A 17,081-nucleotide genomic window follows, 5' to 3' on the forward strand; every position below is an offset into this window, starting at 1 on the left:
GTCCCTGGGATTCTCCAGGCAAGAACACTGGAGTGGGTTGCCATTTCCTTCTCCAATGCATGAAAGTGAAAAGTGAAAGTGAAGTCGCTCAGTCATGTCCGACCCTTCGCGACCCCATGGACTGCAGCCTACCAGGCTCCTCCATCCATACATCCCCATAATTTAGTTTATTATCCCCATTTTGAAAACAATCTGAGACTCAGGGAAGTTAAAATTATATTTACCCAGTTTAACGAGTGAGGATTTATATCCAGATCTGTGTACCTCCAGGGCTTCCTAGGTGGCTCAGGTGGTAAAGAATCTGCTTGTAATGTGGGAGATCTGGGTTTGATCCCTGGGTTGGGAAGATCCTCTGGAGGAGGGCATGGCAACCCACTCCAGTATTCTTCCCTGGAGAATTCCATGGACAGAGGAGACTGGCCGACTACAATCGAAGGAGTCGCAAAGAGTCAGACACAACTGAGCAACTAACACTTTCACTTCACTATGTACCTCCAGAGTTCATGTTCTTTCATTACCCTAAACACTTTTTTCCTGTTACAAACTGAGTCCCTGATAGTATCCCGGGCCCAGTGACCTTTTTGGGCTTCGCTGGTGGCTTAGCTGGTAAAGAATCCGCCGACAATATGGGAGACCTGGGTTCGATCGCTGGGGTGAGAAGGGAAAGGCTACCCACTCCAGTATTCTGGCCTGAAGAATTTCATGGACTTTATAGTCCACAGGGTCACAAAGAATTGGGCACGACTGAGCAGCTTTTACTTCAAACTGATATAAACTCTTCTTTAAGAAAATGTTAGAAAGCTCCATGAAGGAAAGGCTGTTTTCAGTAAGTCCTGGGTCAATGATAAACTATTTCACAAACCTCTTTCATGTGACAGTATCTTATCACTTATCAGTTGTCCGTCGAGAGTTCATCAAAAGTCACTTACATGTTCTTTCATAAACATGAGGCTTCCCTCATAGCTCAGTTGTTAAAGAATCTGCCTGCAATGCAGGAGACTTCAGTTCGATTCCTGGGTCAGGAATATCCGCTGGAGAAGGGGCAGGCTACCCATCCAGTATTCTTGGGTTTCCCTTGTGTCCCAGCTGGTAAAGAATCCACCTGCAATGCGGGAGACCTGGGTTCAATCCCTGGGTTGGGACGATCCCCTGGAGATGGGAAAGGCTACCCACTTCAGTATTCTGGCCTAGAGAATTCCATGGACTATATAGGCCACATGGTCACAAAGAGGTGACAACAATTGAGCAACTTTCACTTCACTTCACTTCATAAACATGATGACTCTGGATACCTCAGATCAAAGAGAACCAATCTCTCTAAACAGTCAGAGATGCCACTTTTCTGTGGCATCCTGAGATAGGCCTGGGTTCGGTACCTATAGCAGACTTCAGCATGCTTGTGACATAATAACAGGTGGCTTTAAAGTGAATAAAATACATAATCTGTTTTTCCTTTTTAAAAACCAAATAGTAGATCTTTCAAGACTTTCTAGAATTAGTAAAATGGAGACAAGTAAAATCTTGAGGCTATTTGTAGTGCTACATCATACAAGCATTTGTTTTGAGCCACTGAGAAATTTGTGATGTTTTCATGATGTGCTACTATCAGAAAATTCAAGGTGGGTGGGAGAAAGGAAAGAAAACTCAGTGCAATATGAAATCAAAGCCAAAAGTTGCTGAAATTTTAATCTACAGTAATAGTTTAGGGAACACATTAATTTTAACTATATATCATCAGTAAGCATCAGTAGGATTGAAAATTAAAGCATGATATAATTTCAAAAGTTTTTGATAATACTGAGCAAGATTTTGCTAGGATTGCAAACAGCAACAGGATTACATTAGTACAGCAAGAAGCTAATACAGAAATAAGATGACAGATTATTTGCTTATGAAGAAAACATGCTTAAAGTGAGGCACACCAAAACCCAATTAATCATCTATTTTTCAAGATTTATCCCTCAAATTTCAATTAATAATATTTTTTCTGGTAACATAAACTTAGAGGAACTCTCTATCATGGAAAATTTGATTCCCTTGACCTTGCTCCATATTTAACTTTGCATTCATTTTCCATAGAATGTAAAAGACAAGGGTATCATGAGAAAATTGAATCAAAGAGTCAAAAACATTATGGTGACTATAGTTACTTGTGTCTTCCTCCATGAAAACTTTGTCTGGAACTTTCAGGGAAAATAACCGATGGACTAATTTCTCTTTCTGCCCTTTAACCAGTTCACTTGTGAGAGGTGTTCTTGAGCACAAAAGTAGCCAAGATAAAGCAGAAACAGACATGAATTATCAACTCCATTGTAAACCTGTGGTTGGTAAAAGTAACTGTAACAGAAGACAGAGGGGGAAAGAGGAAGAAAATGATGTTGGTATGGAGTCTCACTCTGGTTCTCTTTATAATCATTATGTAGCTTTGAAATAAAGAGATTCTTATGACACAAAGCTTTCTAAAATTCAAAGTTTTTACTCATGGCAACAAAAAAAGCAGTTTTTTGTCTCTATGAAGTATCTGGTATAAAAGTAAATGGACTTCATTATATATTCAGTATTATATCAATCTTAAAATGAGGAAATCCTCACTGAAATCTGTGGGAAAATGTCTCCTCATTGGGACCTTACTGAAAATTCAGCTTAGTTATGAAAAAGAAATATCCTTCCACATAGTATTAATAAAACAAAACCGAGTAACTATGAAACTTAAAAACTCTGCAGCACTCAGCTGTTCTATATGAGCTTGGAAAATAAATTTTTTGTAAGTAGAAGATTGTAAAGAAAATAAATTCATTTCTAAAGTTTCATTGTGAGCTGAACACATGAGTCATGTTATATTTTATGTAATTCAAATGTTAAGCAAAGACATACTTAACTCTGTGAACATCTGCTAAGGGTCAAAAAATAACAATAATGAGCAGCACTAGAGAGATGACTTTATCAGAATCAGAGAAAAACCTCCTAAGCAGTTAAGTGAAATGAAGGTTTTGTGAAGAAGACAAAGTAATCTACAAGCACAAAGAATATAATCTGAATCAAGCCTCTATAAAACCAGCAGTACCTTGCTCCATCTGGGAGTGGACTTTAAGCTCTGAATCTTCCCTTTGGTGTTCTTTGTGACATGATATGATGAAGTATTTGTTTTGAAGTCCAGGTCAACCCAGAAGAAAAACAAATATTATAACTTTGTCGATACCAGTGTCTCATGGAAGTGAATGCTAACTGACTTTGAACAAGATTTATGGCTATGAGCAGTTTATCGTGTGTTCCTGACCCATTTCCCACAGTCTGTTACTCATAATAAGATATGACTTTCTCCTGTTTCTTTGGCCTAGGGACAACAGTGTAAATGTAAACATGCTCATTAACATCAGCGGGGGCTTATTCTTTTTGAGAGCTTCCTGTACTTAAATAAATAGGTGTTCACTGAGTATGAAGAAGAAAGCTGGCAAAGTCTAACAGAGCTTCCAGTATGATAGTCATCCCTATTTGATACTCCGTTTGTATCATATTCAAAGGCTCCTTTATTCTTGGTTTTTCTGGTGCTTTTCCAGCTATATTAACCCCAAGGAACGTGTAATATGAATCCTATTTTCTAGACCTGATGATGTAATTAAGAGAAGCTAAATTGAAGACAGTTCAGGAAGTCTAGAAGTCATGCCCCACACATCTAGCCATGAGAGCCGGAGGGACTAAATAGTGATTTACACACCTGAGCTGTCTATCCTCTGGGATTCTCATACACCTTTCTGCTACTACTTCTGCTTTGTCTCACCACAGTGACTACAGGCATATCCAGAGTAGAGGTTTTAGCCAAAACTCGGGGAGTAGCCACCAGCCCTGTCATACATTCAGTATTCATCCACCATGAACCTATGTTTTCCTGAATGTTCTTAATTTCAGTTATTCTGTTCTTATATCAGCCATCTGAATGCAGCTATACATTTTAAACCAGGGATGTAATATATGGCTTCCCAGGTGGCGCTAGGAGAAAAGAATCCACCTACCAATGCAGGAGATGTAAGAGAGGGAAATTCAATCCCTCGGTTGGGAAAATCCGCTGAGAAGGAAATGGCAACCCATTCCAGTGTTCTTGCCTGGAAAAATCCCATGGACAGAGGAGCCTAACAGGCTACAGTCCATGGGGTCACAAGAGTCGGACATGACTGAGCAACTAAGGCTTCCACTTTTCACACACTCTTATCTATCATACATGGTAGAATCAATTTTTTCTTCCTCCCCCACACAAGATATTACACATCTTTTAAGTTTTTACTACTACCTTTTGAATGAAAAAAATTTGTTTCTTGTTTTAAGTAATCTTAATTAATAGTGGACATGAGTTTGGGTAGGCTCTGGGAGTTGGTGATGGACAGGGAGGCCTGGCATGCTGCGGTTCATGCAGTTACAAAGAATGGGACACGACTGAGCGACTGAACTGAATTGAATTAATAGTGAGACTGAGGAGTTTTTTTCCTTTTTCATAAAACAGTGTTCTCCAGAAGGATTAAATAGCTAAAGGTAAAAACAGATCTTAGAAATGCTTCAGTAGACTATGGGAAAATATATACTCAATCTAGGAATAAATCTGTAAGATATGTTAATAATTTTTTACCTCATCTATTAAAAAGTATACATGTAAAAAGTATCAGAATATAACTATAAGGCAACTAACATACCAAGAAACAACATTTTCTACACATGGCAAACAAATCATTAACACCCATAATATATAAGGAGTTTCTACAAATCAGTAAGAAAAAGAACCCAATCGAAAAATGAGTATTTATTTTTAGAAGAAGAATCCTAAATGGCCAATAAATGAAAAAATATTCAACCTTTGTTATTTACTACTAGCATAAAATGTTTGTCTTACTATGTCAATACATATAAATCTTGATTCTTTTAAACATTGTATGGGTTATTAATTTTTATTTAAATACTAATCAGTTGATGTATGTCTAAGTTCTTTTCTACTTTTTGCTATGATAAACAATTCTACAATGAATTTGTGTGTGTGTGTTACGTTTGTTCAGTCACTAAGTCATGTCCAGCTGTTTGGGACCCCAGGGACTGCTGCACTCCAGGCTTCCCTGTCTTTCACTATCTCCCAGAGTGTTCAAACTCATGTCCATTGAGTTGATGATGCCATTCAACCATCTCATCCTCTGTCACCCCTTTCTCCTCCTGCCCTCAATCTTTCCCAGCATCAGTGTCTTTTCCATTGAGTTGGCTCTTCACTTCAAGTGGCTAAAGTATTGGAGCCTCAGCTCCAGCATCAGTCCTTCCAATGAATATTCAGGGCTGATATCCTTTAGGATTGACTGGTTTGATCTCCTTATTGTCCAGGGGACTCTCTAGAGTCTTCTTCAACACCACAGTTCTAAAGCATCAATTCTTTGGTGCTCAGCCTTCTATATGGTCCAACTCTCACATCTGTACATGACTACTGGAAAAACCATAATTGTGACTATGTGGACCTTTGTTGGCAAAGTAATATTTCAGCTCTTTAATTTAATACGCTGTCTAGGTTTGTCATAGCTTTTCTTTCAAGGAGCAAGCATCTTTTGATTTCATGAGTAATCACCGTCCACAGCGATTTTGGAGCCCAAGAAAATAAAATCTGTCACTGTTTGCATTTTTACCCCATCTGTTTGCCATGAAGTAATGGGACCGGATGCCATGGATCTTAGTTTTTTGAATGCTGAGTTTTAAGCCACCGTTTTCACTCTCCTCTTGCATAGACATTATCAGTTTTTTTAGTCCTGGTAGGTAGAAAACTCTACTTATTTTAAAAAGGTTTTTTTTTTTTCCTTTAATTATTTCTAAGATGTAGTATCTCTTAATGTTTATATTTTTAACTGCTTTATGCCATTTGTTTTTCTTCATTTATCGCTTGTTTATTTTCTTCATAAATTAGTGCTTATTCTACCCTTTACCCATTTTTCTAGTAGTGTCTGTATTGATTATATGAACTCTTTATATAGTCATGATATCCCTTTTCTGCCATACAAGTTTAAATATGTGATTTTTATACCTTATTATACTTATCATCCTAATTTTTACTTGCCTGGTTTTTATGCATCATATTAATATTTCTACATCCGTTTAATTCATGTCTGTTCATTATTTATTCAGCTACATCATTTATATCTGTTTTTTCCTTTAGATCATTGTTTTCTCTCTAGATTGTATCATCTGCAAAATCAAGAATTATGTCTTCTCATATAGGTCTGGCACAATATCACTTACTTGATAATAATGATCTCTTCTTGATGATGGCTACATAGGTGAGACCTAGAAATAGATGCTCAGGTCCTGACAGGCTACATAGAGCCTACAGACTGATTATAGATCCTACCAGCAATAGACTTTTGCCATCCTTTCACCAGACTTGACCATTATATTTGAACGACAGAATAGTATAGTGTTACTGTCGTTCTACATAGTATGTTCTACTGTGCATATTCTCACTGCTTTAAATTCACTGATCATATAAAAAGAGAAGAATGCACTAGCTTAGTGTTTGATCTTTACCACATAGATCTAACGTCACGATCAGTTGCTTTCAGTATTTTCTTTGAAATCACATAAAGGTTCATACGTGCCAAGTTTCATAAGGATCACATGATAAGGTCAAGAAATACAAATTCCAAGGCAGAATTTATATGCCCAGTTCACATATGACAGCAATACTGTATAACCATATGTTGAATATAATACACAGTATGTAAATGCTCTTCTTGAATGCAATCCAATCAATAAAACCTAAAATAAATAGCACTTTAATAACATTTCAAATCAACTGAAAATGGAATAGATGGACTCTATGGCAAGAACATCCCTATAAAATTGACATTGAAAGGCCATTAAAACACAGAGAGTAAAACAATCTTGAAACTAAAGAAAAACTGTGAATATTTAGACGTTTTAAAAAGCCTACTACATTGCATGCCAAGATATAGCAGTCGTTTTTATTTAAAGAGCTATTTCAATAAAAACTGGATTGCCAAGCATTAAAAAGTAAATTCCATTTGCCGTCACCAATAACTGAAAGAAACTTTAAAAAAAAATATACAATATTAACCTTAAAAAGCTTAAAATGCACAATATTTAATAGAAAAATCAAAACTGAAAAAGTCCACGTTTAGTCATAATTGGAACTGTTGAAAGATTGACCTATTTTATCATTAAAAAAGGTTATGAGAAAGCTACTGAAGTTAACTTCAAAAGCCTAGTAGTAAAAGTGATTGTAATGTCAGTAAAACTGAAACAGATCAAGTAACCCCTAAGTAGTACTAATCCACTGCATCTTTGAACTGTAAATGCCTCTTTTTAAGCTGGAAAGGTTGCACTTTTTTTTTTTTCCCCTTAACTTGTTTCCAACATCCCTTTAAAAAAGAAATCTATCTATTCAACTGTTAACAGTCAGCAGCTCAGTACAAAAGCTACCTTTACTCAATGGTGACATGAACTAAGATTTGAAATATTTTTTCCTCTTTGGCCTGGTTCTGGAATACATAGTTTCCTCAGTCTGCCTTGTACAGAGAGGGCTTCTCTTTAAGTATTTATGTACTGTATGTATACAAACAAATGCATTTAATGAAGGTGACATACAATATTTTAACTGTTTTTTCTCTTGCTTATCAGCTCAAACTCTTATACCAGAATTGATGTTTGTATTGTAATTGACATTTTCAGCTTTAATTTTTTCTCTTCAGATCCTGGGAAGACTTTGCCTGAAGCCCTTGATTATTGCACAGTTTGGCTGCAGACAGTACCTGGAGAAATAGACAGCAAAAGTGGTATTCCACCTTCACTTGTAACGCTACAAATTAAAGATTTTCTTAATGGACCAGGTAAGAAAGTCATAATTCAAACTTTTTTTTTCCTGTGAGTCTCTTAATGTGTACGTGGAGTCTGCTAGCAATCTTGACGTTCTTTGCCAACCATGGGTAATTCATTTGTTTTCCAGATGTGTACTCTTCTCAGGCTACCTATTCTAGAGATCAAAAGGCTAATATTAATATGCATTAAAATTTATCATTAGTTTGGCAAAAAGTAGTTATCAATTAAAAACAATAGTTGTTATTTTATTTCTACCTTTTTCTACCCACTTAACTGTGGGACCTTAGGCCGTTGTCTAACCTCCTGTGCCTCAGTTTCTTTACCTGTAAATGAAGAGATAAAATAGGTAATGGATAGATAGATGGGTGGGAGCATGAATGGATAGATAGGTGGATAGGATATATGACAAATATACACAAGATAATATACATAGGTAGATTGGATTAGATAAATACACATTTCAAATGCTTAGCAAAGTGCTTGGGACATATTAACACTCAATTTTAAATAGATATAGATATCAAAAGGTATTAAGTGTTTATTATGTCCCAGGTACTAGGTGCTTTATATACTTGTATAAACCCAAGGTGTAGGCTCTATAATCATTCCCATTTTACAAATAAAGAAGCTAAGGCTTAGAAAAATGAAGTCAATTGCCTGAGATCACAGTAGCAAAGGAGCCATTCAAACTCAGGTCTTTATGACTCCAAAGACCTAGGTCACTTCTATACTGCACTAATGGAGAAGGAAATGGCAACCCACTCCAGTATTCTTGCCTGGAGAATCCCATGGACGGAGGAGCCTGGTGGGCTATAGTCCATGGCGTCACACAGAGTCAGACACGACTGAAGCGACTTAGCAGCAGCAGCATACTGCACTAATTTTAGTATAACTAAAAGTTTTTTCTTTCTTGTCTGTCTCCTCACGCTCTTTCTTTTTGCTGCTCTATTTCTTCCCCCTTCATCTCATGTTTTTTTAATTATTTTTTTTATTTTTAATTGGAGGATAATTCCTCTTCTTTGTTACTCTTACGTCACCTCATTGAGATCTAACAAAAATTACTACCATTAAGTTTTCGTTTTGTTATACTCACTGTTCTGCAGAACATGTTAGTCATTAAAAGAATACCAGTTTCTTCATTATGAGTTTAAAACTGTGGTGTTATACTGTCTTGAGATCTCTAGCAATATACTGCAAGGCATGAATTTTGATGATTGAAAGCTATCCCTATGTGGACCTGATTAAGTTTGTGTGCCACGACATGCCAGTAAATTATGATTCATGACTACAAATAGAGAAAGTGGCCCACCATCAGGACTAGAGTAGAAAGAGCCTGAAATAACCTCAGTTGGCCTCACTGGGGCTCAGTTCTTCTTATATATGTTTATCTGATGCTGGCATTTAAAACATATAGATATATGAAGAATTAGTTCTAATTTTTAGTATCTAGATTTAGTATATAGGTGTGGTTTTAAAGACTTGAAGGAAGGGAAAAAGCTGATGATAAAGTCTAAAGGATTCATTAAAGATGGAAGCATCCTTTGGAATGCTGGATGGTTGAAAACGAGTATGAGTCCTCAGTTAGTGAGTGTGAAGTACCATATTTCATTGAATTCAAGCAACCGTCAATGTAGGAAAAAAAACATTTTATATACTACTAAGAAAAAAAGAAATACCTGCTATTTAAGCTATTTTATATATATATTATATATATATAATATATATGTATATGATGTTTCCCTGGTGGCTTAGGTGGTAAAGAATCCACCTGCAACCTGGAGAAGGAAATGGCAACCCACTCCAGTATTCTTGCCTGAGAAATCTCATGGACAGAGGAGCCTGGCAGACTACAGTCCATAGGGTGGCAGAGAGTTGGTAGCTTTCTTACTTCATCAGTTGCAGGACAAAAGACTGAACGTGCCAGAATGAATGAAATAGGGTAAGAACATGAGTAGTTCACGGAGAAGTGATAGGGAAACTTGCATTTACTTCCTTTTTCTCTCTTTTAATTTCAGATTTCTTTTGCTTTTAGGCACAGTCTTTCACCTTTTGGCTAGAAAGTTCCCTTGTAGTTTACATTTGATTGATTTGTTTCTAAAAGGGATGGGATCTTCAAGTCAATAGTAAATTGTGTACCATATTTTTGTGTCTCCCATATAATTTGAATTTTGAGAAATATCAATGAGCAAATGAAAACTTAAATGTACATGTTTATCATCCTGTCTTTCAATTTGACTATGTATGACTTTTACAACAGTTGTACTTTGTGTCTCTTATATTTTTTAAAATTGGAAACTACATATTTGCCATTTCTAACTTTATGCCCATTCAGTAATAAAGGTTGTCTATCTGGGGGTTCAAACTTTTTAATTAATGAATTGAAATAGTTATTTCACAGCAGTGCTTCTCAAACTGCAGTGTGCATTTGAACATCTCTGGAGTTCTGGTTCAATGCAAATGTGGTTTAAAAGGGATTAAATTCTATGTTTCTAACAAGCTCACAGATAAAATGAATACTGTGCATCTGGAGACTACACTTTTTGTACCAAGATTTTATATGACTTATACATTAATAATATATATTTATATATGATTTTCTTAATACCATCAGTACAATTACTGAGACTTAAACTGCAGATATTTTGGGGCATAGGAGAGTGGGAAATGATACAAAGAATGACTGTTTTTTAATTTTATTTATTTATTTTGGCTACTCTGGGTCTTCACTGCTGTGTGCTGGCTTCTCTGGTTGCAGGGTGTAGGCCCACCAGGGAGGCCGTGAGTGTTTTTTTTAATGATATTTTATTATGAGAAATCAAATAAAATATGCAATATAAAATGATTTAAGTTCTTCAAAGTCTAAAACATTTTTTAACCAAGAGTACTTTTCTATCATAAATTATTTGAGGGGAGATTAGTTTGAATGATATGTCAGTTCTGTGGGATTCCACTAGACCGTTAAGCTAACAGCCTTGAACTACTCCAGAATTTGCCACCTTAGAGAAAATTTCCTTTCTATAAATAGTTTGTCATGTAAAGTATGTACATAGGTGTTATTAAATAAAAACTGTTATCTCTCTGTAAACAGCTACTCGATATTAATTTAGAGATAAATAGGAATAGTGGGAAATCATAAAGCATTTTTTGCTGTTCAGTTGCTCAGTCGTGTCCGACTGTTTGCGACCCCATGAGCCACAGCATGTCAGGGCCCCCTGTCCATCACCAACTGCCGGAGTTTACCCAAACTCATGTCCATTGAGTCGATGATGCCATCCAACCATCTTATCCTCTCTCAGCCCCTTCTTCTCCTGCCTTCAATCTTTCCCAGCATCAGGGTCTTTTCAAAATCAGGGTCTTTTCAAATGAGTCAGTTCTTTGCATCAGGTGGTCAAAGTATTGGAGTTTCAGCTTCAACATCAGTCCTTCCAATGAATATTCAGGACTGATTTCCTTAAGGATGGACTGGTTGGATCTCCTTGCAGTCCAAGGGACTCTCAAGAGTCTTCTCCAACACCACAGTTCAAAAGCATCAATTCTTCAGTGCTCAGCTTTCTTTATAGTCCAACTCTCACATCCACACATGACTACTGGAAAAACCATAGATTTGACTAGACGGACCTTTGTCAGCAAAGTACTATCTCTGCTTTTTAATATGCTGTCTAGGTTGGTCATAACTTTTCTTCCAAGGAGTAAGTATCTTTTAATTTCATGGATGCAATCACAATCTGCAGTGATTTTGGAGCCCAGAAAAATAAAGTCAGCCACTGTTTCCACTGTTTCCCCCATATCTTTGCCATAAAGTGATGGGACCGGATGCCATGATCTTAGTTTTCTGAATGTTGAGCTTTAAGCCAACTTTTTCACTCTCCTCTTTCACTTTCATCAAGAGGCTCCTTAGTTCTTCTTTACTTTCTGCCATAAGGGCAGTGTCATCTGCCTATCTGAGGTTATTGATATTTCTCCCGGCAGCCTTGATTCCAGCTTGTGCTTCCTCCAGCCCAGCGTCCCTCATGATGTACTCTGCACATAAGTTAAATAAGCAGGGTGACAATATACAGCCTTGACATACTCCTTTTCCTACTTGGAACCAGGCTGTTGTTCCATGTCCAGTTCTAACTGTTGCTTCCTGACCTGCATACAGGTTTCTCAAGAGGCTGGTCAGGTGGTCTGGCATTCCCATCTCTTTCAGAATTTTCCACAGTTTATTGTGATCCACATAGTCAAAGGCTTTGGCATAGTCAATAAAGCAGAAATAGATGTTTTTCTGGAACTCTCTTGCTTTTTCGATGATCCAGTGGATATTGGCAATTTGATCCCTGGTTCCCCTGCCTTTTCTAAATCCAGCTTGAACATCTGGAAGTTCACGGTTCACATATTGCTGAAGCCTGGCTTGGAGAATTTTGAGCATTACTTTACTAGCGTGTGAGATGAGTGCAATTGTGTGGTAGTTTGAGCATTCTTTGGCATTGCCTTTCTTTGGGATTGGAATGAAAACTGACCTTTTCTGCTCCTGTGGCCGTTGCTGAGGTTTCCAAATTTGCTGGCATATCGAGTGCAGCACTTTCACAGCATCGTCTTTTAGGATTTGAAATAGCTCAACTGGAATTCGATCACCTCCACTAGCTTTGTTCATAGTGGTGCTTCCTAAGGCCCACTTGACTTCACATTCCAGGATGTCTGGCTCTAGCTTATGTATTATTTTATAGATTTTTGACAACTCAAGGAAAAAAATATTTTTCCAGATTTTAGAAAATAGTATATTAAGAACAATATTATTTATGCCAAGACTGGAGGAACAATATTCAGCTTTATAATATTCCCCAGTACCATTCTCTTCCCTTGAAAAATAAAAAGCCCTTTTTTTTTAGTGTTGCAAATAATGCTTCTAAGTATTATTCATTATTATCATTAAGAATCTTTTGATACCATTAGTTTAATCTGTATGCACATCTTATTTAAGTATCATTCCCAAAGAATGCTTTATGCTGCAACTCTAAAATAGTGTATTTTCATTTATTCCTTTCTTGCTCTTGAATTAAAGTTTCAGTAGCAATAAAAGTTATGACCCTGAAGGGTAGAGGAAATACCGACTATAACTACCTAACCTTAAATTTTCTTCCTAAGGTGCAAACTTAACAGCTTTTGAATTCAGCCTTTCAGATTTTTTTCAGGGATTATTTTATCTAAACAAGGTGATGCATATGCTGCTCCTTAGCATTTGGTTTTGGGAAAATAATTCAGTGTTCTTGAGTATTCCCTGATTTCCTCTGTTCACTTAATAGGACCCTAGAGCGAATGGTAGGTCCCAACTTGTACATCAAAAACCCCTTCAAAGCTCTCTCAACCCCCACCTCCTTCCTTCAGAGGCAACAATTGTACCCATTAGCAAGGTCATTGGCTTGGAGAAACCTGGAAAACAGCAGCTACCAGAAACCCACTAGAATAATATCTCCAGCAGGTGATAGATTAGTTAGAACAAATTGGAACCATTGCAGTTCAGCAATCCTGGTTTCTTTCAAGCTGTTTTTAAAATGTCGTCATTTTAATACACAATCTAAGCCCCGCAGAACAGTCCACAGCAGGTTAATTTGAATCATATGATGTGTCACTGCCCTCAGCTGACATGAGCTCTATTCCATGTGTGAAGCCATAATAAATCCATTCCCAACCGAGGAAAATTCCCCGTGAGAAGGTGAACTAATCCAGGCCTCACACTGGCATGCTAGCCCTCTATAATTGAAAGCAGGGCCACCTGTTCCCAACACAGTTAGCCTATAGAGAAGGAATTACTGTTAGATCAGATACTTCTTATATTGAAAACTCATTCATACTTTTTGCAAATTCAAATTCAGCTGTGAACTGCTTCATATGACATCATACAGAAACTTAGGAATGTGCCCCCTTGACCCCAGTTTAAAAGTTTGTTAACTATAGGATTTCTTAACTTTGAAATGAAAAATTTTTTTTTTAATTTAATGAGAGCTGACATGTGAGAAGAAGAACTGGGAAGGGTGCAGATTTTTCTAATTAACTTAAGGTCGTTTACAGAAATATTTGAACTCCCTGGTATTTTTTTCATTGTTTCTTTGCAGACATGTATTTGAATACTGTCACTGTAGCCACTAAATGACACTTAAAGGACAGCAAAGAAAAACTTATGCCAAATTGGGAGAGCATTCCCACATTACTTATGTTTTATTATAAATAATCAGCATATCACAATTTTCATATAATTTTAGGCAACATGGTTATATCAAAGTAATTTTAATTAATTTAGTCTTCTTATTGTAACTTCTTATAGTTAACCCCTTGTTTCTTTTCTCTTTCCAGAAATAGGGCCAAGGTCCACACCTTGATCACTGGAGTCCTATCTCTATTTTAGTTTTACAACCATACTAGCAAGCTATCTTCTACATTTAAGAAATGTAAACTAGTTAATAAAACTGTGAGAACCTTGACTTTTACATTTGCTAGGCGTTACAGGTTTCAATTTGCAGTGTCAGCATTATATTATCATAGTTTATTTTCCCTATGATTTATCAAAATAAAACAATAAACTTGAAGTCAGGATGTCAAATAGAGAGTAGACCAAGAATTTTATTTTATTGCTTAATTTTTTTAATTCAAGTCGAGTTGATTTACAATATAGTGTTAATTTCAGGTATACAGCATAGTGATTCAGCATTTTTTTAGTAGACCATTGTCAGTTATTGTATTTCCTGTGCTATACACTATATCCTTGTTGCTTATCCATTTTATGTATAGTAGTTTGTAACTATTAACCCCATACTTCTAATTTGCGTGGACTCTGTAGTTGTGGCACGTGGACTCCAGAGCATGCAGTCTTCAGTCGTTGTGTTAGAAAGGGCTCTCTGGTTGTGGCGCACAGCCTTAGTTGCTCATCAGTATGTATGATCTTAGTTCTCTGACCAGGGATTGAACCTGTGTCCCCTGCATTGTAAGGTGAATTCTGAACCACCAGGAAAGGCCCTGTTTGTATATTTTAGATATTAACCCTTAATTAGTCACATTGTTTGCAAATATTTTCTCCCATTCCAAAGGTTTCTTTTCGTTTTGTTCCTTTGCTGTGAAAAAGCTTCTGAGTTTGATTAGGTCCCATTTGTTTATTTATTTATTTATTTATTTATTTTGCTATTATTTCTTTTGCCTTAGGAAACTGATCTAAGAAATAGTATACAACCTAATAGTACAAAACGTAATTGCAATTTTGGACCGTGAATATTAAATCATTATTACTAGGCTCAAACACATGTTTATTAATCAAAATAGGAACCATTACAATCAATATATTTTTGCCATTGAGAAGTAGTTTGTTTATTCCTGTAGCATAAAAATCCATGCTTCAGGATTCAACAAACTCTTAGAAAGCATTTTCTGCCTCCCACTGATTGTGGAAGCATTTTCCCTGCAAAAAGTCATCAAGATGCTGGAAGAAGTGATAGTCGGTTAATGAGAGGTCAGGTGAATATGGCGGATGAGGCAAAACTTTCTAGCCCAACTCATTCAACTTTTGAAGCTTTGGCTGTGCAATGGGCGGTCAGGGGTTGTGGTAGAGAATTGGGCCCTTTCTCTTGGTCAATGCTGGCTGCAGGCATTGCAGTTTTTGGTGCATCTCATCAATTTGCTGAGCATACTTCTCAGATGTAATGGTTTCATGAGGATTCAGAAAGCTGTAGTGGATCAGAAGGGCGGCAGACCACCAAACAGTGACCATGACCTTTTTTTAGTGCAAGTTTGGTTTTGGGAAGTGCTTTGGAGCTTCTTCTCGGTCCAACCATTGAGCTGAAGGTGGAAAGTGAAAGTCACTCAGTCATGTCCAACTCTTTGCAACCCCATGGACTATACAGTCCATGGAATTCTCCAGGCCATAATACTGGAATGGGTAGCCTTTCCCTTCTCCAGGGTATCTTCTCAACCCAGGGATCAAACCCAGGTCTCCCACATTGCAGGCAGATTGTTTACCAGCTAAGCCACGAGGGAAACCCAAGAATACTAGAGTAGGTAGCCTATCCCTTCTCCAGCAAATCTTCTCAACACAGGAATTGAACCAGGGTCTCCTGCATTCCAGGCAGATTCTTTACCAACTGAGCTATCAGGAAAGCCCAACCATTGAGTGTAAAATCCACTTTTTGTTGCATGTCACAATCTGATTGAAAAATGGTTCATTGTTTCATAAAATAAGAAAAGACAATGCTTCAAAACAATTTTTTTTATTTTCTGTCAGTTCAGGAGGCATCCACTTGTCAAGTTTCACCTTTCCAATTGGCTTCAAATGCCAAATGACCATAGAATGGTCGGTGTTGAGTTCTTTGGCAGCTTCTCGTGTGGTTGTAAGAGGATCAGCTTTGATGATGGCTCTTAATTGGTCGTTGTCAACTTCTGATGGTCAGCCACCACATTCTTCATCTTCAAGGCTCTCGTCTCCTTTGCAAAACTTCTTGAATTACTAGTGCACTGTACATTCGTTAGCATTTCTTGGGCCAAAGGCATCATTGATGTTGCGAGTTGTCTCTGCTGCTTTATGACCCATTTTGAACTCAAATTAAAAAATCTCTCAAATTTGCTTTTTGTCTAACATCATTTCTATAGTCTAAAATAAATATAAAATAAACAGCAAGCAATGTCATTAGCCAAAAAAACATAAAGTGAGAAATGCACATTAAAATGATTTATAACATAACCACATTTGTTTAAGAATGTATTCTAATATCAAATGTCAAAGTTCAACAATGCAAAGCTGCAATTACTTTTGCACCAACCTAATATGATTTATGTCCAAAAATGTTTCGTCTGTGTTCTAGGAGTTTTATGGTGTTATGTCTTATATTCAGGTTTTTAAAACATTTTGAGTTTATTTTTGTATATAGTATGAGGGAATGGTCTAATTCCATTGTTTTACGTGAAGCTGACCACCTTTCCCAGAAACGCTTGTTTAAGAGACTTTCTGCATTGTATATTCTTGCCTCCTTTGTCATAAATTAGTCGACTGTAGATGTGTGGGTTTATTTCTAGGCCCTCTGTTCCATTACATTGCTCTCTGTGTCTGTTTTTGTTCTGATACCATGTTATTTGATTACTATAGATTTGTAGTATAATCTGAAGTCTAGAAGGGTTATACTTCCAGCTCTGTTCTTTTTTCTCAGGATTGTTTTGGCAATTCTGAGTCTTTTGTGGCTCCAAATAAATTTTAGGATTATTTATTCTAGTTC

General features: G+C 36.8%; 1 protein-coding gene across 11 annotated transcripts in view; it reads left to right on the forward strand.

Annotated features, from left to right (window-relative positions):
- The window catches only part of VPS13B (vacuolar protein sorting 13 homolog B), a 752,042-nt gene that overhangs the window by 546,745 nt on the left and 188,216 nt on the right, over positions 1 to 17,081 (forward strand). For all 11 annotated transcript variants that reach the window (XM_081503358.1, XM_081503363.1, XM_081503357.1 and 8 more), the window contains exon 35: positions 7,725 to 7,862. In XM_081503358.1, the coding sequence (XP_081359484.1) occupies positions 7,725 to 7,862 (138 nt within the window). The remainder of the gene's footprint in view (positions 1 to 7,724; positions 7,863 to 17,081) is intronic.

This window comes from Giraffa tippelskirchi, chromosome 6 (assembly GCF_054371585.1).
Source record: "Giraffa tippelskirchi isolate mGirTip1 chromosome 6, T2T-mGirTip1v1.2.pri, whole genome shotgun sequence".
Lineage (NCBI taxonomy): Eukaryota > Metazoa > Chordata > Mammalia > Artiodactyla > Giraffidae > Giraffa > Giraffa tippelskirchi.